The following is a 21671-nucleotide window of genomic DNA, read 5'->3' on the forward strand; positions in this document are numbered from 1 at the left end:
GCAAAGCCCCGCCCCAGCCCCATGCGCTATGCCCCGCCCCCATCACATTCAATGTTCGCAAAGCTCCGCCCCTGTCCGGGAAGCCCCGCCCCCTGCTCCCGGAGCCCCACGGGCCCCATCCCTGCCCTGTCCCGGCTCCCCGCGCCCCCGGGCTGCGGGACACGGCGTGGGTCCCTCCCCAGGCACTGAGCGCCAGGAGAGACCCCGCAGACTGGAGCAGGCTGTCCCCCAAGCACTGAGGAGAACCCTGGGGTGGTCGCGCTGTCCCGGGCGCGCTCCAGCGCATGCCAATGGCAACAGTGAGCGGGGCTCGCGGGAATGGCCGCCCGTAGTGAGGGGGTGCGGTGGGACCCCGGCTCTGCGGCGGCGGCAGCCGCGGCCCCTGAGCGAGGGATAGGTTCAGCTGCGCCGACCCTTCCCGGGCGGGCCCTGCCCCGCGCAGTGACGTCAGTGCCTCCGCCGCTTGGCGTCACGGCCTAGTGACGTCACTGAACGTCTCCGTCCCCGCCGGGTCTCCGCTGACCGAGCGTTCCGGCCGGGCCGGTGTTTCCGGGGAAGGACTCGGTGGCGCTTCCGGCGCGGGCGGAGGAAGTGACGGTCGGTTTGTTGACAGCGGCGGCTGCGGCGGGGGAGAGGGCCCGAGCAGGACGCGGACCCCGGCCCGCCCCGGGGAGCCGGGACCAGCCGGGACCAGTGCCCCATGGCGCCAGGTGAGTACCGGTGCTCCCCTTCCCAACCCGACCCGGGGGCACCGCGCCTGCCCGCCCGGGCGGGGGGAGGAACCGGACGGTGCCCCCGGCTCAGTCCCCATCCCTTCCCCGGGACTGCCGGGTGCAGCCGGGCCCCGCCGGGCAGGGCTTCGGCCCGCGGCAGCAGCTCTGGCGCTGCCCGGCGAGGTGACCTCTGAGTGCCTGGGGGACGAGCGAGGGCTCGAGTCCGGGCCAGCGCTGCCCGCGGGGCTGATGGAGCCCCAGCGCCCAGAGCCGTGACCAAAGACTCCAGGTAGTCTTCTTGGCCAGGTCACCTATGGAATGAAAATCTGTGATGTAATTCAGTGAGCTGAAGAAACATCTTTACTGCAAGCAGGTACAGAGATCCACACATTCCCAGTCGAGTGCAAACTGTTTCATTTGCAATGTCAGTCTGGCTGGCTGACAAGTTCGGGAGTTGCAGGCTTTGCTGGGGCAGAGGATAGGTCGATCTCCTCCTACTTCACTTTCCCTAGTGTAACAAGGGATGGTGTTTCCCTACAAAGGCAGCCATGACCCATCAATTAATAAAATCACAGTGATTTGCAGCTGCAAGATGCCAGCTAAAGTGACAGTGCAGTTTCCCTTCAGAGCACAACCTGTGCCAAATTTTGCATTTACATTACATTTATAAAGCTGAAGTTGCTGTAATCAGCTTATGTCAGTGCACATTGTTTGCCCTTTCCTTGGATGAGTCCCTGATGCTGGAACAGTCAGCTTTGCCAATCATTTTTGTAGCAACAGTGTAAATGTTCTGTGCTTGGCGTGGAGCCACGGTGAGTCAGGCTTGGCTCTGGGCACTGCCTGGAGAGAGGCTGGGAGAGATGATGGGTCTGAAGTCCAAGGGAGAGGATATTGGCACTGGCAGCCCCAGGAGAGGTCCTGAGCCTCATGTGCAGTGCAGCCTGGAATGCTGTACAATGCAGATGCAACCTGGAAATAAGCAATAATTGCAAAAAGGCTGGTGGGTCCTGGATGCTGAGGATGGGGTAAGTAGAGCTGCCTGTACTGCACCTGGTTTTGTGTCCATGGGTGGCAGGAGGTTGCTGTTACTGCACAGAGGGGGCTGTGTGCCCATGGAAAGGGCTTTTGTGTGCCTGCTCCTGAGGCCCTGAGGAACTCAGTTCCTTGGTGCACTAAGATAAAAGCAAATCTGTCAGAGAAATAAATTGGAAAAAATACTGGCAGCTGGAGTTCTGGTCACTTTTTAGTTCTTGCTCTTGAATTTTCAGTATCTTTCATGCATCTGTCTTTAACTCTACCAAAACCCACATGGCACCAGGTAGCTCATTGCTGGAAAAGCACTGGTGGCAGTCACTAGGCAGTTTCATGCTGTGTGAAGCTTCCTGAGGAGAACAATTAGACAAATGTTAATGATTTTCCAGCCTCTCCAGTTCTTTTCCTTTTGTCACACATGGAGGTTATAACTAGAGACAGTATTGATCAGGGCAGCTGTTGACACTCTTACTTCCCTCTCTGCTGATGAGGTGTCAGTCTTCATTCTGAGGAGGGAGAGGCCAGCTTGTGTTGTGTCCTGGACAAAAGGTCACAGCAGCTGCTCAGATATTTGCAATAAATCAGGAGGATGAAAGCTTTTCTTTGGTCTTATTTCACTGGGACAGTTTAACCATTCTTGATATTAAACTTCTGCATGGGTTTGTGTTGGTGGATCACGGGGAGCTCAGAAGTTAAAGGGCAGCTGATTCCTTCAGGGCTGAGATCAACTGGCTGCATTGTGCTGGTCTCAGCAGAGAGGGAACAGAGGCTTGTCAGAGCCACAGGAAGGCAGTCCTTGCCCTCTGCTGCTCTGAGCTGCTTGGACAAGTCCCAAGCACTGGCCGTTTCCAGCTGCACATGACAATAGATTGTCAATGGGAATTTGTTTTCGAGTTCTCTGGCCCTCGGTAGTAAACAGTGGAAGAACACTGGCTGCAGGGACCTCCTGTCTGATGGCACAGGGGAACTGGTAGGGACAGCAGAACACGCTTCCCAGCTGCTTCAGATCTTCCTGTCGATCTTGCCTTTCTGGAAAGATTCTCTCCAGCAAGCTTCAGGCAAAATCTGCAAGAGGGACTTGTTCTGGAGGTGAGGCCGATTCATCTCCTAAGCAGACACAGGACAGCTTCCTCCCACCTGCATTCCCTTTGCCAGGACCTCCCAGCCAGGGAGACAATACTCTGCACTCAGTGGCCCATTTCAGCCTTGACTTCTCACCTTACTCAACTCCAAAGGTGGGAACTGTGAATTGTGGAGCTCCTCCTTTATCAAAGTTGAAGACCCTCCATTTTTGTTGATTGGACCACGTGCACCTCAATGGAGCTATTGTGGCACTATTGAGAAGTCACAGTTTCATTTCTTGTGACCTTAACTCCATGATTGGAGAGATTTTGTAGTATAATTTTTATGATTGCTGAGGTTTTGGGGGTTACCTTTTAGAGTGAGTAAGCTGACGAATGGGAGTTAAACTCTTCTGTCTTTTACTGATACTATAGGAATGAAGAAAGAGAAAGCAGCAGAGGCTTTAGAGAAGCAGAGAACTGAGACAAGTGTCCTGCTATTTGCAGCTGCAGGATAAAGATCAGAAACGGAATATGGTTAAGGACATTCTGCAACAACTTCTCCAGCAATGGCTGCTCAGCTGTGGTGCAGAGAATAACTACCTCCACAGCAGTGTTCTCAGAGCCAGCAGGAACAGACTTACCAATAAGACATAGGTTTTATATCAAAAATAAACATTTCAATACAATTTCCTGCATCTGTGGAAGTATTTAGAAAAGTTTAGGTTTGCTTATAATGTGATTTGACACTTGAAAGTGAAATGTCACTGTTAGTCTTCAAGCTAACTTTTTGATAAGCCCCTCAAGGCCTCAGTAAGCAAGTCTTTATATCAGAGCAGTCAAATGGTTTCAAATCAGAAAACAGACAGGGATGGCTTCCCCCAGTTGTCTGCCTCACCCGTCCTTTATCCTGTTCCAGAAATGAAGAAGGGCAGAAGCACCTTGCCTTTTTCCAGTTTAGTCACTCTTTGTGAAAGATTCGGGATGGTGAGGGTGAGCTGGATATAGAGGTGTCAGGCACAATCACAATCCTTGCCTTTACACAGCGCTCAGAGGGATCCCAGACCAGTCTGTGTGTTTCCTTCTCATTTCTGATCCCCTTCATGCTCTAGCTCAAGGACTTGCATGAAGCTTCTGGCTTGGCACTGCAGAGAAACACCGAGCTCGAAAATGAAACTTAACTTGGAATGTTGGCAAAGAGAATGACAGGCAGAAGATGTGGGGCCACAGATCCCACTGGTGCCATTCAAAGGATTATGCTGACAGTAAATGTTCTGCTGGTTTATCCAACCCACCCTGAAGGAAACCAAGCAACGTGGCTTCTACCACTTCCCTTTCCGAGGGCCTTTGTCAGCCAGATAACCCTGCAGTGAGGAAACATTTTGCTGTGTAGCCTCATTTCCAAGCACATCACACTAACTGGTTCCCACAGTATCCCCTTGGAGTGGAATACCAAGGAATTAAGGGCACACTGCCAGAAAGGCCAAACTGCTGTGGGTCCTTTTGAGGTCAGCAGGTGATAGGCTGTAAATACAACAAGCATCCTGCTGGTGTGTCAGCTCTGTGGCACACTTGCAGTTTCTCAATGCATTTTTTTGCCTTTCTCTGCTTATAGCTATCCTGATGGCCCCATAAATTCATCCCAGGACTTCATCTGAGGGAAGGATCTCCAGCATCAAAAGCTTCCTTCTGCTCTTCCCCTTCCCACAATTTCCCTCAAGATGGCATCTGATAGTCCTGAGTCGCTGATGACCTTGTGCACCGATTACTGCCTTCGCAACCTGGAGGGGACTCTCTGCTACCTGCTGGACAACGAAACGCTCCGGCTCCACCCCGACATCTTCCTGCCCAGCGAGATCTGTGACAAACTTGTCAACGAGTATGTTTCAGGCCTGGTTTGGGAAGGAGCTGGGAGCTCACAGAAGGGAGAGTGTAGTTCTCCAAAAAGAATTGTGGGAAAGAATTCATAGGGCTGTGTTTTTCCAATTGATCATATTGGCAAATAAGGGTTTGCATGAACTTCAGAAGGAAAGGTTCCCTTTTGTACTGCTATCATTCTAATTTCTCTGGTAATCACCCTTTCCAACTTAGAGCTCAACAAGCTGTAAAAAGGGAAATGAGTAGACCCAGAGTGAAACAGGCACTGCTTCTTCCTAGAATGTCAGTGAGCAGCAAGGAAGCCTTCCCGTTTCCTATCACTGAAACATTACAACACTGTCCAAACAGAGAAATAAGAGTGCAAAGTGCTAACAGATGTTAAATTTTAAGGCTGCTGCTCCCATAGTTTTATGAAGCGACCTGTTTCCAGGGATTTATGTAATTTGGCTGTCACAGTCTCTCTTGGCTGAACTTGTGCCCACAAAGTCTGGCAGAGAATTTGGCCAGCTAATTTTATGAAAAATGAAAAAAAAAAAATCAAATTACTGAGTTTAAACAGCTAGGGAAAAAACTCCTGGAGTCTGTGCTTGCCAGACAGTTTGCTCACACACACACACAAAGTCTTGCATGAATCTTTACCCAAGATTTTCCATGGGATTGTTGGTTCTGTGCCAGAAGAGGTGAGTGAGCTCCTTTGTACCAAAAGCTGATCTGGGTGATATGGGGGAGTGGGTGTGGAGGGGACTGTGTGTGTTTACAACTCTGTCACACTTCTTTGCCACCAGTGCTGGTGCCAGAGCTGTGGCTGAGCCTATGCTGTGCTAACACCATTGCCCCACACAGGTATGTGGAGCTGGTGAAGACAGACAGCATCTTTGAACCCCATGAAAGCTTCTTCACCCTCTTCTCAGACCCACGGAGCACCAGGCTAGCTCGGATCCACCTGCGGGAGCACATTGTGCAGGACCAGGACCTGGAGGCCATCAGGAAACAGGTGGGGCTGCACTGACAGCTGCCTCATCACATATCAGCGTCGCAGCACGAGCACCAGCTAGAATTCCAGACACCCAGAGATTCCTGAGGCTCCATCCTTTGCTGCCCAAGCTTTCCTTGGACTAGCCTCAGCTCCCAAAGCCACTGCTGGGAATGGTATGGGACACTGGTCAAGTTGGGTGATAGATGGTTTCAGGCTGTCCCAGTGAGAGGTGTGGAGCAAACAGGGTGGGCACTTCACCTGTGAAAAACCTCAAACCTTAATTTCCCTTTTTTCAGGATCTTATTGAGCTGTACCTGACTAACTGTGAGAAGCTGACAGCCAAGAGCCTGCAAACCTTGGTAAGCTTCAGCCACACACTGATCTCCTTGAGCCTCTTTGGCTGCTGCAATATCTTCTACGAGGAGGAGAATCCCGGGGGCTGTGAGGACGACTGCCTGGTGAACCCCACTCGCCAGGTCTTGGTCAAGGACTTTACTTTTGAGGGCTTCAGCCGCCTGCGCATCCTGAACCTGGGCCGCCTGATCGAGGGGGTGAACGTGGAGACGCTGCTGCGGCCCTTGGCCTCCCTTGCAGCTCTCGACCTTTCTGGGATCCAGCTGAATGATGTGGGATTCCTGACCCAGTGGAAGGACAGTCTGGTTTCCTTAGTGCTTTACAACATGGACCTTTCAGAGGAGCACATCCAAGTGATCGCACAGCTTCGCAAGCTCAGGTCAGCAGATCTGTTCTTCCTTCTTTATCTTTCTCCAGCTGATAGGGAAAGGTCTTTCAGGAATGGTCTTCTTGCCTGCTATGAGAGGCACCCACTGCTGGCTTCAGCTTATAAACCTTCCTATGAACAAGCTCACTCATTGTAGATATCTATCCATCACTGTACATATCTGACATGTCTAAAGCCAGCCTGAATTTTGCTTGTAAGAAGACACCACTTAGCAGAAACTTTCCATTGAAAACAAAAAACAACCCAAATGTGACCCCATCACCCCCACTTGGTGTGCAACAGGCAGAAGACACTTTTGTGAGTGTTGGCTCCAGTCTTAGGTAGGAGCCAGCAAAGTGTCTCTGTTCTGTAAGGAACCCCACCTGCACACAATGGCTGGTCAGTTTGTCTCGCCACTCCCTTAGCAGCAAGATTTCCTCAAAGCTTAAGCATTTAAATACCTGAAAGAAATTAGGATAATGTAATAGCCTGGGGTGGAAAAATTATGAGATTGGGGAAGCAGACAAAAACCTGTGTAACTTAATTTGCGGGATGAGGCAAGATAAATCTGGGGATGCACCGACCTTCTGGTGCATCTTAATCTCCAGGTAGAAATGCTCAGGTGGCTGCTGTGATGGAGTCTGGAAAAGGCAGTTTCTGAGCCTGGAGCAATTTCCTTTGTGATGTGTGGCTAGATGATTCACTGTGGTCCATTCCAAGTAGCCCTCTACCAGATACCTGTGTACTTTCGTTGGACACAGGGCCAACTGCTGCTGCCAGAGCCTACAGAACCACATTCCTGTATATTGGGAAGGAAATAATGATAAATAATAATCACACTTGGCTCTGGTAAGGAGGCAGAAGCCCCAGCTAATGCTTTCCAGGCTGAGGGATGCTCTCTATTACTTGCAGGCACCTGGATATCTCCCGAGACCATCTGTCCAGTTATTACAAGTTCAAGCTGACCCGGCGGGTTCTAAACTTGTTTGTGGAAAACCTGGTGAACCTCAGTTCACTCGACATCTCAGGGCACACCATGCTGGAGAACTGCACTATCCCCAGCATGGAGGAGAAGATGGGCCAGACAAGGTAAGGGAGCAGCAGTTACTGAGGTCTGCTTGGATGGATAGGTCAGTCAAAGATGGCTTAAGAACAGTTCCCTCTTCTGAGTTCCCAAATTCTGTAGGTCTAGTCAGTACTAAAAAGCAGGATACAACTCTTGCCAGGTTCCCCTGACAGTAGAGACTGGTGTGAGAATCAGCTGCAATTGCTGTATGCAACACATGTAAGGACTTGTAAGAGTAATAAAGAATTCATCCCATCTGCCTGCCATGTATATCTGAGACATTTCAGTTCTTTTCCACATAGATTTTCCCAGGGATCTCCTGCAGGATTTTTTTTTCTGAAAGGACTCCAAAGCCTTTTACACATTTCCTGCACAAAATACTCTTACCCTTGTGGAAATCCAGGCTCTTCTGACAAAACATTTATACACTAAGTCAATACATCAGCATTCATAGGAGGGCTGAGTGTTTTAGGAAGTTGGAATCTAAAGGCCTCTTTTCACATTTGACCTGGATACTGGGCAGATCAATCCTTGAAAATCCTGGTGCCCCTCAGTAGAGGCATTCCTAGAGGTCTGGTTTTCCACACCAGCCAAGAGCTCTGCCCTCCTATTAAACATTTGCTGAACAGAAGCAAAGAAGTGAGACTGGCTCCTTTTCACCAGAGCTGGTGAAAATGCACTGGCTCTTGGTCAATAAGGAACATGGCAGCAAAAACAGTCTTCTTGCATGCTCACAGAAGCAGACTTAGCCTATCACATTACAAATACATTGGATGAGTGAAATCCACAGCCCTTTAAGAGGAAATTTTCACCCTCACTAGTGAATTTCCTGGGAAAGCTGCATCCTATCTACAGTAATTCTTATTGCTGGTTCTATTCAGCATGTTCACTTTTCATTCAGGATCACCTGGGATGAATATTTAGTTATGTTCATAAGCAGCTGCCTTGTGTAAAATGAAGTGCAGCTTTTACCACTCTGGGTGTGAAGCAGAGTGAATGGAGGGCTGACAGCCATCTCTGTGGCAGGAGACACCTGAAGAAACATGGTACCAACATGAGCAATCTCTTGTTTTTTCACCCCAGCATTGAGCCAGCAAAGAGCAGCATTGCTCCTTTCCGGGGTCTGAAACGACCACTGCAGTTCTTGGGACTTTTTGAAACATCCCTCTGTCGCCTGACCCATATTCCAGCCTACAAGGTAAGGAGGCTGCAGGAATATTGGCAGTAGGAACTTGTTAGGATCTGAAAGAACATGAGAACCCTGGATGTCAGTAGAGTGGAGTTCTTTGGGTCTTGGGTGACAATTGAGCTGTGACCTTCCAATAACTACTTCGTAATGCAAGAAAACTGCCAGAAAGCAAGACCTGTACCCCATATAGTTTTTATAAGTGTTGAAAACATGCCCCTTGGAGAAAAGCATGGAGAAATCATCCTGCCTGAAAGTTGTCTGTGACTACAGAAAAAGATTTAAGATAGTAGGAGTCCTATTTTTGAATAGCATCCTCCTGCCCCAAAGGTGCCCTTTCTCAGCTCTCTGGACTGAAAAGTGACTCAACCTCTATCTCATCCTGGGCTGAATCTACTCTCAGGGCAGAGGGGAGGTATACCCTTTAACCTTTCAGAGTTTCCTTCTCATGTTGGTTTTCCTCCTTCATAATTTCTCCCCTGACTCCTTTTGCTCTTCCACGCCAGGTGAGTGGAGACAAGAATGAAGAGCAAGTCCTGAATGCTATCGAGGCTTACACTGAGCACCGGCCAGAAATCACCTCCCGAGCCATCAACCTGCTTTTCGACATTGCCCGCATCGAGCGCTGCAGCCAGCTGCTGAGAGCCCTCCAGGTGAGCCTTGCCCTCACCCTGACAAGGGGAATTTTGCACTCCCAGTCTTTTTTTCCATCCTGGGACACTGTATCAGGCCATACCAGAAAAAGTTCCAGTAGCACAGTGGAACTGGGTACTTTCATTTCCTAAGCACATTTCTGCAATGCCTGGGCCACGCATTCCTTGCAGGCTTCTAACAGTCACTCCAAGAATTAGCAGCAAATCTGTGGCACTGAAAATCCATGTTGCTTCTCTGCAGCTGGTCATCACAGCCCTCAAGTGCCACAAGGATGACAAAAACATCCAGGTGACAGGCAGCGCCGCGCTGTTCTACTTGACCAACTCCGAGTACCGCATGGAGCAAAGCGTGAAGCTGCGGCGCCAGGTCATCCAGGTGGTGCTGAACGGCATGGAGTCCTACCAGGAGGTCACAGTAAGAGCAGCCCAGGCACCTTGGGTTCCCACAGTCCTCTTTCCCTGTATCAGTTCTTTAACCTGGTGTCAGCATTTGGGTTTCCTCCTGGGTTTAACTCCTGCAGGGAGTTAAAGAAAGCAGAGAAGTTACTGCCCAGATCTGCTCCTGGTCTCCACTCAGCAGTAGGGATTACATGTGGGATGCTCCTTTTTATCCATTAACAATGGTTAAAGGGTGTATGTGACACACAGATACCCAGCACTGACCGTGGGGTGAAATGGCTATGGGTAAAGGGGATGTTGAGTCAATGGAAAGAAACATCTCAGATCTCCATACTGGAAGTCAGCTGTATAGAGAGCCAATAGGCAGTAAGGAACTGGCTTGGAAAGCAATGGGCCCTGGATAATTGGGTGGCCTTGTGAGACTGGAGTGACAGCATGGAGCCTTCATCAGAGGTTAACAGAAATCTCAGTAGTTGTAGTCAGGCAAGAAGATGCTTTCAGTACCAAGCAGCAAGGAACCAAGAGATGGTGGGGTCTGTGTTTTGTAGCCACTTGGCCCAGTGTTTGCTTCCTTTTGATCAGGTGCAGCGGAACTGCTGCCTGACACTGTGTAACTTCAGCATTCCCGAGGAGCTGGAGTTCCAGTACCGCCGAGTGAACGAGCTGCTGCTGAACATTCTCAACCAGAGCCGGCAGGACGAGTCCATCCAGCGCATCGCTGTGCACCTCTGCAACGCCCTGGTCTGCCAGGTGGACAATGACCACAAAGAAGCTGTGGGCAAGATGGGGTTTGTCATGGTTGGTATGATCCCAAGGTGTCTCCTTACCCATAACCCAGGCTGGGACAGTTCCGTTACAGCTGTTCATCAAATATCTCCAGCCATGATCCAACCTCGCAGTATCACAGGAGGGAATCAGTGTCCCAGCAATGCTGACCTCTCCTGGAACCCACCCTTTTACTTGCTTACCAGTACTGGAAGTTATGATCTCAGAGACAGGCTGGTGTGAGGGCAGGAAGGCACTGTAACCTAACATCTGACCTCAGCACATTGGATTATTTCTAGATCTAGTACTACCTTGTGACTGTCTCTTTCTGCTTCTCCCCAAGTTTGCATCAATTTCCCATCTCAACCCATATCCCCCACCTTTTCCAAGAACTGCAAAGGCTGTTGCTTTGGCACAGTTACGCCACATCCCAGACCTTGTCATACAGCTCAAAACTGACCCAACTGCAAACTCAACAGCTCAGGGACTGGGGCATAGTTCAGCTCTGTGAATACTCGCAACTTGGAACATGACCCAGTCCCACTGGTTTAGAGAAAGATAGATCAAGGAGGTTCTCTGCAAAAGAGAATTCTCAAAATTGGCCATAACTGCTGTGATACTGCAAGGCTGTTTAAGTTTTAACTCCATGATTTTTGAACTGTTTCTCACTTTTCCCCACAGACAATGCTAAAGCTGATTCAGAAGAAGTTGGCTGATAAAACGGTGAGTGTTTCCCAAAAAACCCATATACATATTTTCTCTTCAGTCTGACTTAGTCATGGAGATCAGCCCATAGTGCCAGCTCAGCTTCTCTAACAAATACAAGACATCTCAGCTGATGCTGCAGAATTTCCTGTCCCAGGGTAAGGGCAGGGGAATATGACAGGGAGACAAAAATATTAAACAAAAAACCTACTTGCTGATAAGTTGAAAGTGAACAACAAAGTTTTCTTACCTCTGAAGTCATCTAGGGTGCTGCCAGAGAGGAAACAGATGGTTTGCACCAGGCTCCTGCATTAGCAAAGCTCTGATTCTGTCCCTTTCCCCATAGTGTGATCAGGTGATGGAGTTCTCCTGGAGTGCCCTGTGGAATATCACTGATGAGACCCCAGATAACTGCGAGATGTTCCTTAACTACAGTGGCATGAAACTGTTCTTGGAGTGCCTGAAAGTAAGTGTCTGGTTGTCTGTGGAGAGATACTGATAGGAGCAGTGGAGATGCAGCTGTCTGGGCAGGATCCCTGGCTCTGCTCCTCTCCAAGCATTACTTCCTACATTTCACAAACAGGAAAGTAAAAGTTGGTGTTAGTTCTTTTTTTCTCACATCATTCTAGCCAGCCAGTAGAACAGAGAAACTTACAGTGAATACATCTTCCCCTTTACCCATCTTTGCTCTGCCCCCTCAAGCAGAGCAGCAGTGAACAGCAGTGAACATCCTCCCTTTTCACACATACCTTTAGCACCATTTGGCACCTGCCAAGGAGCCATTGCTGACTACCCAAAAATACTGAGCTTTTCTAGATGTGCTGTACAGCCTTTCCCAGAGTTGCTTGTTCTCAGCATCTCCAGAGTCCCACCTGTATATAATCTTGTTCCTTGCCTGGCCAGGAGTTCCCAGAGAAACAGGAGCTGCACCGCAACATGCTGGGCCTCCTGGGCAATGTGGCAGAAGTGAAGGAGCTCCGCCCGCAGCTCATGACCTCCCAGTTCATCAGTGTGTTCAGGTGAGTGCATGGCTGGTGACCAGCTGGGCTCTGATCTCTTCTCCTGAACCACCTGGAGACTTGTGAACCTTTACTGCATCAGCGGCTCTAAGTGATCTCTGCTCTCTTGGCAGCAACCTGCTGGAGAGCAAAGCTGATGGGATTGAGGTGTCATATAATGCCTGTGGAGTGCTCTCCCATATCATGTTTGATGGTCCAGAGGCCTGGGGGATCTGTGAGCCTCACAGAGAGGAAGTTGTGAAGAGGATGTGGGCAGCCATCCAGAGCTGGGATATCAACTCCAGGAGAAATATCAATTACAGGTGAGGAATGGAAAAGATTGGCCCACTCACATGGGAGCCAGGATTGTCACAAGAAGGAAAGACCAACAGAGAGAAAGGAAGAGAGAGAGCCCAGCATGGAGGCTCTGTTCAGAGTGAAGGAGAAACATCCTCAGGGACATATTCTTTAGTGAGGGTTTTACATCTTCCTTTGAAACATGTTACATAAGATGCTGAAATTAGACACCTTACCTGACAATTCCTATGGGAGAAGTCTGGCAGCCCAGCAGAATCTCTCCTACATATTTCTTCTGAAATTGAGTAGTTCAGGAAAACCATGGTCTGTCTGGGACTGCTTAAGCATTTTCCTTTGATACTGCTGTCCTTTGCAGTCTGTCCTCTTAAGTCTGTTTGCTTCCCAAAGTCACATGCTTTCACTCTTCTCTAGGGCATCTTTAGACACAATTACCAGAAATCCCTTCAAAGGTTAATACAACTGCTGGAATCCTCTGAACCCCTTCCTGTAAGAGGGTATCAGGTATTCAGAATTCCCTTAGTGCTTGGCAGGGATCCAGAACTGGCATTCCAGTGCCTGTTTACAGTATAGACAGTACAGTATTGTTGTCAGAAGGAACACACAACCCTTGCATGTGTGCAGCTAGCTTTGCCTAGGTATAGTTTGGCTTTGTCCCTCCTCAAACTGATCAGTGCTGCTGCATTTCAACTCTTGTGAGGAAATGCCTAATGAAGGATGGGAGTCAGTTCCTGGGCTCAGTTGCCTTCATTGCAGCTATTTCTCTGGGCAGTGTGTTTGTGCTGAAGTGGTGTGGCCTGTAATCCTGCCAGCACTGCCCTGGGACACTGACTTAGCCTTGGTGCCACAATCTTCGACATGCCAATGAATTTACTGCTGTGGTATCTATGAGCAGAGTTGGTATTGCTGTGAAAAGGTGCTGAAAGAAGTAGCTCTTGGATTTTTATCAACTTCTGTAATATTTCTGTGCAGGTCATTTGAACCAATCCTTCGACTCCTTCCACAAGGAATCTCCCCAGTCAGCCAGCACTGGGCCACCTGGGCACTCTATAACCTGGTCTCTGTCTACCGTAAGTTCTCTTTTTGAAATCATATTCCCTGCACTGTAGAAGTTGAGGGAGTGGACCTGAGCTGTCAGCAGGAAAAGTCTTCTGAGATAAACGATGTATGTAGAGAAAACCTTTTTGAGTGATGCAGCAGTGTCCAGGCAGCACAGCCAAATAAAGCCAATTAGACATGGTGTGTAGGAAATTCCTTCACTGTTTTGATCCTCTCCTTCCTCTCCTGCCACCCTTTTTACCACTGCTATGAGGGCTCACAAGGACCTGATTTATTCTTTTCTCTGCAGCTGACAAGTACTGCCCACTGCTGATCAAAGAAGGTGGGATTCCTCTCCTGAAGGACATGATTAAAATGGCCTCAGCACGACAAGAGACCAAGGAGATGGCCCGGTAGGACACCACTGCACCATCACAAACTTTCAGTTTAGCCTTAGCTTAGTTCTTCATTCTTCCACTTAAAGTGAGGCTACCAAAGCAAGGCCTGTAATGATGTGTAGGAGAGGTATGAACTGAACACAGGAGAAGCAGAGGAAAAAGAGGATGAAAACAGAAGACTAGAGGTGTTTATAGGTGGGAAGTACACACAGACCATTGCATCAGTACATTGGGTTGTAGATTGCCTTTTGAGCAAGGGAGCCACGTGGCTAATTGCAGTTCTTAGGCCAGTAGTCTCCAGTTATCACTTTTCCCTGTAACTGGGTGGGCTACCTGTCTTCAGAATCATACTGGCCTGTCACTGAACTGCCAACTGCACAGTTGAAATAAGCGCATTTTTCAGAAGGTAGAGTCCATCACCTTTGCATGACATCTTTCTTTGGAGTCATCATTTCAGGGCTGTAAAAGCCAGCTGCAGTTTCTGCTCATTGGAAAAGTGAGAGCTGTAATTTCATACCTGCAGAATGAATAGAAGAGAGAGGCAGAGATCTGGGGCACCAGGTATTCCTACAGCTGAATGCTGGAGGGGACTGGAGCCTGCAGAAGACAAGTCACAGTTACACACTGTGTGGGATGGGACAGGTGACAGCACAGTGAAGGACAAACATTTGTATTCATGTATTTCCTGGTGGGATTTAAAGGCATCTGAGGTCTTGGGTATGGGGGTAATGAATGAATGGTCACAACTGGATCTGGATATGCACTACCATAACTTGAAATTCCAAGTTGGGAGCTGCTTTTGTGGAGTTTGCTTGTTTTGGCATAGGTTTTGTCTCAGATACAAACAGGACACAGTTACACAGAAATCAGTTCTGGGACAGTTCTTACCTTACTGTCCCACAGCTGAGGTGCAATAAGCTTTAAACTAAACCGTCTTTCCTTGTCCTTGTTTTATCCATAGGAAAGTTATAGAGCACTGCAGTAACTTTAAGGAGGAGAACATGGACACTTCCAGATAGAGGCAATCACTCAATGCCTCTTGCCAGCACTGTATCCAGCTTCTCTCTAACTCACTGTACATAGGGAGGACTCTTTCTTACCAACTCGCCCGTTGGAAGGAAACTTTATGTGTGTGTGTGAGACCCTCAGTAGATGAAGGTGAATAGGGGAGGGGGGAGGGACTTTTTGCACAACAAAATGCTTTCCTTAACTTAGTGGACTGTTTTGTTATGAAGTTTCAGGTTGAAGTTCTGTGTGTATGATTTCTGTATAAAAAGAAAACAAAAAAACAAAGACAATTACATTATGTATCTTTTAACCTTTTTACTTTAGACCACACAGAGAGCCTCAAATGACCATCAGCTTGAAGACCTAGTTGTGTGATCACTAGTGTGACATGTTTATTTCCCACTTTTTAGACAATTCCCTTTTGCTGTACTGCATGAGGTCCTGTGATGTCTGCAAGAACACCAGTTCTGAATCAGCACTGGCTGCTCAGTGGGGCAGTAGGCAGTGATGAATTATATGTTTGATTAGAGAGGTTGGGGCACACCATACCAGAGAGACAGACCAAAAGAACTGATATTTTGGCGAGACTTATAAATGGACAAACTAGAAAAAACCTTTCAAGCTATTTCACTCCCTTAAGGGCTTTTTAATAGAAGACTCACATTAATGGAAGCTAATTCTGTGTAGGTCATTTGGAATAAAGTCAAGAGGTCTGTTTTGTCCCTATTGGCACTACAGTAGGATTTGCCAGCTCACTCAGCCTCAGAAGGTCAGGGATGACCAGTAGAACCAGTTACACATTGTTGGCTACACAGAACTGCTCTCTTGAAGGGAGCCTGTGCAACAAGGCACAAGGTTTGTTCACAAAGGGCTACACACCTTCATTCCAGTCTTTCACCACCTTTTTTTAGTTGTGTTCTGTTTTGTAGGGAAGGGCTATAAAGCCAAACAGAGTATTTCCCTCTGCATCCTGTACTCTGCTAGGCCCTAGTCCAGAGCAGCTGTACCCCCTCGTGCAAGTCCCAGGAAAGGACTGGAGTTGTTCTGCCCTCCCTCAGTCTGTGTCATAACAAGCTGTGCTCAGTAGCATCATAATCTCCCTTCACAGGAAGCTCACTGTAGCACAACTGCTAAAATTGGAGGTGGGGAGTCTCCAGGCACTCTCTGAAGGGCAATCCCAGGAAACAGCACCTTTTGTTCCACCCCAACATTTTCCCCCTTTTCTCAGAAGCAAAATGCCCTATTCCTCTCTGACTCCCAGAAGCACTTACCAGTGCAGTCCCAGTCCCATCAGCAGCATTACTCCAGTCTGTGTGACACAGCTGAGAGGAGAGTCCCACTGAGCTGGTCTTCACCTGTAACACTCCAGATCTGCAACAGCTCAAGAAGCTGAAGGCCAGGGCACTCAGCACAGTTGTCCATGTCATAGCCCACTGCTCATCACAGTTCTTTGACAATTCACAAATCTTACCTTAGAAGGCATTCAGAAAAGATGTGCTTGGTAGAAGGGAGATGAGCCCATGGCCTTGCAGGCTGGGACATTTCAGGCCTCAGAGCACAGTAACTCGCTGCTCTCTTCCCTTGTACACTTTGCTCTCGGATTTGAGTCGCTGCTAAGAGGTTCTGCTAATGCTCAGAGTTCATGTTGTCCTTATGAGCACATTAGAGACAGATCCTTGATCCACAAACTGACACTTTAACTGACAGAACACAACTGCCTGGAGAGGTTTACTTTTACTGCCAATACGGTGTTATTCAATGTCTTTTTTTTTTCTTTTTAACCATACGTTATTTGTTTTGGTATTGTGAGATCTGTACTTTTTTCTTTTAAGTATTTTTCAAACTTATATATATTTTTGTGTCACTTTTAAATTGTTTTCATAAGATTTGCAAAACTTGACAAATTATACTTTTTTGCAGTAGTTTGAAATGTATTTTTCTCTTATTCCTGTTTCCCAAGAATTTGTGTCCCTATGAGCTTTGAGATGGGGAAACTTATTTCAAGATCTGTTTTCTATGTAACATTTGCTAATCTTCCTTCTAGATGCAAAACTAAGAGGGGCTGCAAAAACAGCCTTGGTTGTTAGGGGAGTCAGGCTTTGTTCTTTAATTCCCCATTTAGTGCTGCTGTCCTTGGGAAGTTGTTTCACATGGCAGTGCCACCCACCACATCTGCTTCCTTTCCAATGCCCATGTAGTGAAAGCTCCTGACACTAAAATCTTGAGCCAACTGACAAAAAACACTCAAGATTCTGACTGTGTTGGCAAGGAGGGAACCAAGGAGGGGACACATGACAGTTGTGAGGTATCAGAAAGCAGCTGCCACACTGGGGAGACAGTGGAGCTGAGGAACTCCCATCTCAGCTGGAGCAGATCACAGCCTCTCACTGTAATCCAAGCCAAGCAGTTGGGCTCTACTCTGAGATTTTGGCACAACTACATCAAGGCTAGTAACAACCAATGGCTTGGTTTTATCTGCCTTGAGACCCCAAAGGTTTGGGTTTTCCAAACCAGTGCTTCCACAAGTTGAGCATTTACTGGAGTCTCACCTGCAGTATTCCAAACTAACAAGGTCCACACAGCATCAAAGCTGTTTCACACTGTAGAGGTAACCTCTGTCCTCACTGCTCAAAGACCCTCAGCAAGCTGTACCTCAGCCTGAACCAGGATAAAAAAACTTCCATTTCCCAGCAATAAGGAGATAAATGGAACCAGGCCAGGCTGTCAGGAAAGCTCAGGCTGTCAGCTTGCTGAAATCTGTCAGCAGTCTCAGGGGAAAGAGGGAACTCTAACTGGGCTGTTTCAGAAAGTCTCATGTAAGATTTTGAGTCAGCCCACCAGCAAGGTAAATGCCTAAGGCAGCACTTTAAAAGGAATAACACCCCGGGTTAGGGTAACATGAGCTTTGGCCACATGCTTTAGTGTCTTCAAGATTCTGTGAGCTAAAAAATAACATTTTCCCTTCAGTAAGGAGCAAAGAGGAAAAAATATCCTCTGACCACCAGAGCACAATCCAACAATTCCTGTAATTGGAAGTTTGAAACTAGTTTGGGTCTCTTGTTTCCCTACCTGAAACAACAGGCATAATGCATGACCTGAAAACTTTTTGGTGGCCATAGATCCAGAGCTGAGGACAGAACAGGAGAGTTGCCTGCAGACATCACATCAATGTTCTGCAAAGGAAGGGAGGGCAAAGTGGCAGGTTTTTTATGAAGGTTTAATTGTAAAAGGGGAAGTTGGATACCCTTAAATGCTTGACTGCTCCAGGGATGCCTCTCAGGTCTTCCAGCTTTGCTGAATCAAAGGAACAAGCCATGAAACTTAGCTTCACACAAAATTATACAGTCATTGACCAACCCTGCTCAGAAAACCAGAATGGGGCTCTATTCTTCAAAAGAAAAGCCAGCTGGAGAGAAGTTCATAGCGTGGAAGGATATTGAAGAGGGGCTCCTTGGGCTCAGTAGCTGTTGGCCCAGTAAGACTCATGTTTTCACTACTACATTTCCTTTAAGATTCCAAAGCTTGGCAAGCAGAGCATGAATATGACTCAGTAATTCCCTGCAGAGACTGTGCCAACAAAGGAGCCCTCTACCTGAACTGTGTGTAGTTTCCTTCCTGGCTGGAGGATGCCCTGTCCTCCAGTGACCCTTGTCAGTGACCCAGCAGTGTCGGGTGTCCATATTCTCTGGAGTAGATAAGAGCAAATTGGTGAGCAACTTCCCACCAGTGCTTCCATTTTACAAGATCTGTGGGAGGAATTGCTCATAAGGATTGGCATCTACTTGGATGATGTTTAACACCCAGAAGCATCAGACTTTCTCATCTAGACCAAGCCAAGAAAGTTTAGCACTGATATTTGTGGCAATCAGAACACTGCAGATAATTAATCTGCACCATGGCTGCTGTTTCCCTGCACCTTCCTACTGAAGTTATTCTCTTCAGCACTGAATCCTACCCAGCTTGTCACCTTGGCTGGGCTCCTGCTGCTGTCACTCTGGTCTCTGCAAAAGATGAGTGGGAAGAAAAATCTTGGAGCTGTGAGTCAATTCCCTCTCATTACCTGAAGAAGGCAATTAATTACCAGTAGGGCAAGAGCTAGAGGGCACTGCAGTCAGGCACTATCCATAGAAAAGACATTTCCTTGAGACTGTTCAGGGAGGAGTCTGCCACAGCTCAGGTGTTAGAGGACAGCTTGTGCCAGAAAAAGAGAATTAAAAGTAGGGAAACAGCTGGTCTCCACGACAACTATGTATGTGTATGAAGCACAGAGGGCAACAGTCATCAGGAATGGATGAAAAGCAACATGGAGGCTGAAGAAGAGAGCACTCGAGGAATGAGGGAGATACTTTGCTGAACTGAAACACTTCTGCTTTAACAGACTGTTTTGATTTCATACAATTGTCACTGATTCTCTCTGTAACTCTTTTCTTGTTTTAAAAAAAAGTTTTTAAGCTAACTAAATATGTATTTCCTTGTTTTGCAATGAAAATACCCTCAGTTATTATGAGCAAGCATCTCCTTTTATTCTGTCCATGGATCTGCCTGATGCTGAGGCCTGGTTCAAATGTTTGTACCTGGTGAACCTGAGCATAAAAATCAAAATGCACAACTGTTGCTTCCTTACAATTCTGAACGAATTAATTTTTCTGTTGTATCCGTTGGATACCCACTGTGTATTAAACCTAGTGCTCAAGAGTATCTTCTTCCTTTGTTCTATGAATGTGGTTTATTTAGGTACATTACTGGTCCATTGGCTGTCGTATATTTAATTAAAAATGAAAGGAACTGACACGTGTTGATGATGCCGTTCAGTGCCTTTGCCTTTCATCACTGCAAAAGACACAATACTGCTTGTCAACAGAAGAAAGCCATGGAGGACAAGAGCATTGTTCGGAAGTTGTGTGAGAGGAGAAAAAAATCAGAATATTTGAGTGTCCAGATTGCTCTGAACTTTGCAATGTATCTGCAGCTCACACTCCACAGCCTGAGCGTTGTAAGGGGCAGGATCTGAGAACTTAGGAAAAGCCGATCTGCTTTAAGGCCAGTCTGACTTTCTTCTTAAGACCTGGTCCTGGAAGGGCTCAGAATTCAGTGGTCACTGTGGAGTTTGTAAATGAGCAAGGTGAACAGGATGGGAGGAGTTTTTGTATGAAACTGATCTGCCCCTGAAAACATGCCATGTTGTAAGAGTACACACAGATACCTTAGCCTTCCAGCACTGTGGGATTCCAAGTTGGAATGCCATAGGAACCAAGATTCTCTACTCAGAAACTTACTAGTAGAAACTTTCTACTGAGCCTAATTTCAACCAGTCACTGAGGCTGAAACCCTTGAGACAAGAGATAAGCTCTGATCTCTGCAAGACAGGTTTCAAAGCTGAAGGAGAAGATAAAAAGAGTAACGTACACCAAATTATTTTAATCACAAAGTGAGTGAGAATGCATTCCTTAGGACAGATTATTCTAGAACATCAAAATGTTTCTACTTTAAAGTGGATAATATTATTACTGCTAAAATTGCTTTCATTAAGCTTTAAAATTCATACCCCTCTGTGAAGAAGGAAAGACACTACTCACCTTTTTCTGAGCACCAGTACAGCCTCAGGGAAGAGAGCCATAAGCTTTGCATTTACCTAGAATTAAACAAAAACCAAAAGGGTTTGAATGATTGCTGGAAAGGTAGTCCACAATTTTTATTAACATTTCAACCCAGCTGTCTCAGGTAAACCATTTATGTGACCCACATAACCAGGTGCTTTCCTGGCATCAGCAGGTGGCCACTGACTCATGTGAAGACACTAACATAATCAATTTGTGGGTAAACAATACCAAGGAATCCACAATTTGTCAGGTGCTGGAGGGTAAATTTATAAAGAATATGATATTTCTTTCCAAATTTTTATTGGGAAAGAAGGTAACAAAAGCAGCAAGGTGTATCTATGTTAAAACTGAAAAGGAGTTTAAAGAGAAAGCACTGATTTTTGAACTCTTACAGATCCGTTATGATATTTATCTCCCTTAAACAACCAAAGTGTAAATATATATGTGCTGTAGTCACCTCTGTGTTTCTTTATTGTTAGCAAGAGACAAAAAACGCATCTCAGGTGCAATTCAATTGCTTTTAGGTGTCTGTTCCAGCTGAGAAGGGTCTATACACACCTGCTGCCCTCAGCAGAGTTCAGTGACCTCACCCAGCCAGGAGCCTCTTGACTGCAGGCATCTCAACCAGATCAAATCCCTCCTCGAGTTATGCCAGATATTCTCCAGGCTCTGTTTGGTTAATGGGGCCGTGTAGCTGCTTCCAGCCTCTCTGCACTTCTTCCTAGGGGCTTGAAACCAACACGTGGAATAACCAGGTTGGCGAGAGCAGGGTTAACGCGGTGCAGCACCGCGGGAACCTCGAGGAGTCTTTGAGCGGCACCTGGAGCCCGACACATCGCTGCCAGCCCCTTCCACAGCTCTGCGCACCCAGCAGCTCTAGCGGAGGTTCTGCACAGTCTACCCAGCCCTGCGCTCCAGAGCCAGCGGTGAGGGCGGCACGACCGGGCTCAGGGAAAACATTCCTAGAAGAAAAGCCCCGCAAGGCACAACAACGCTGGGGCGGTGCGGGGGATAAAATGAGCTCAGTGACCCCGGCTCACGGTGTGTGCCGAGCTCGAGACAGCAGAACCCGATCCCGAGCTGGGGAGCCCAACACCCCAGCGGAGCCTCCCCCGCAGGGCTGGGCCGCCCTGGCCCCGCCTCGGGGCGCTGCCCGTGT

The 21671-nt window shown here is 47.6% G+C and overlaps 1 protein-coding gene across 1 annotated transcript; it reads left to right on the forward strand.

Moving 5' to 3' along the window:
• The first annotated feature begins 112 nt into the window (after positions 1-112).
• On the forward strand, positions 113-19701 carry ZER1 (zyg-11 related cell cycle regulator). Its single transcript, XM_056505154.1, has 17 exons — positions 113-299; positions 614-710; positions 4422-4685; positions 5528-5678; positions 5957-6393; positions 7294-7470; positions 8531-8645; positions 9140-9286; positions 9528-9701; positions 10268-10483; positions 11132-11173; positions 11502-11621; positions 12059-12174; positions 12288-12476; positions 13441-13538; positions 13817-13919; positions 14866-19701. Exons 3-17 carry the CDS (start codon positions 4528-4530, stop codon positions 14921-14923), a joined length of 2301 nt encoding a protein of 766 aa, XP_056361129.1. The 5' UTR covers positions 113-299; positions 614-710; positions 4422-4527; the 3' UTR covers positions 14924-19701.
• The last annotated feature ends 1970 nt before the right edge of the window (positions 19702-21671 follow it).

This window comes from Oenanthe melanoleuca, chromosome 17 (assembly GCF_029582105.1).
Source record: "Oenanthe melanoleuca isolate GR-GAL-2019-014 chromosome 17, OMel1.0, whole genome shotgun sequence".
Lineage (NCBI taxonomy): Eukaryota > Metazoa > Chordata > Aves > Passeriformes > Muscicapidae > Oenanthe > Oenanthe melanoleuca.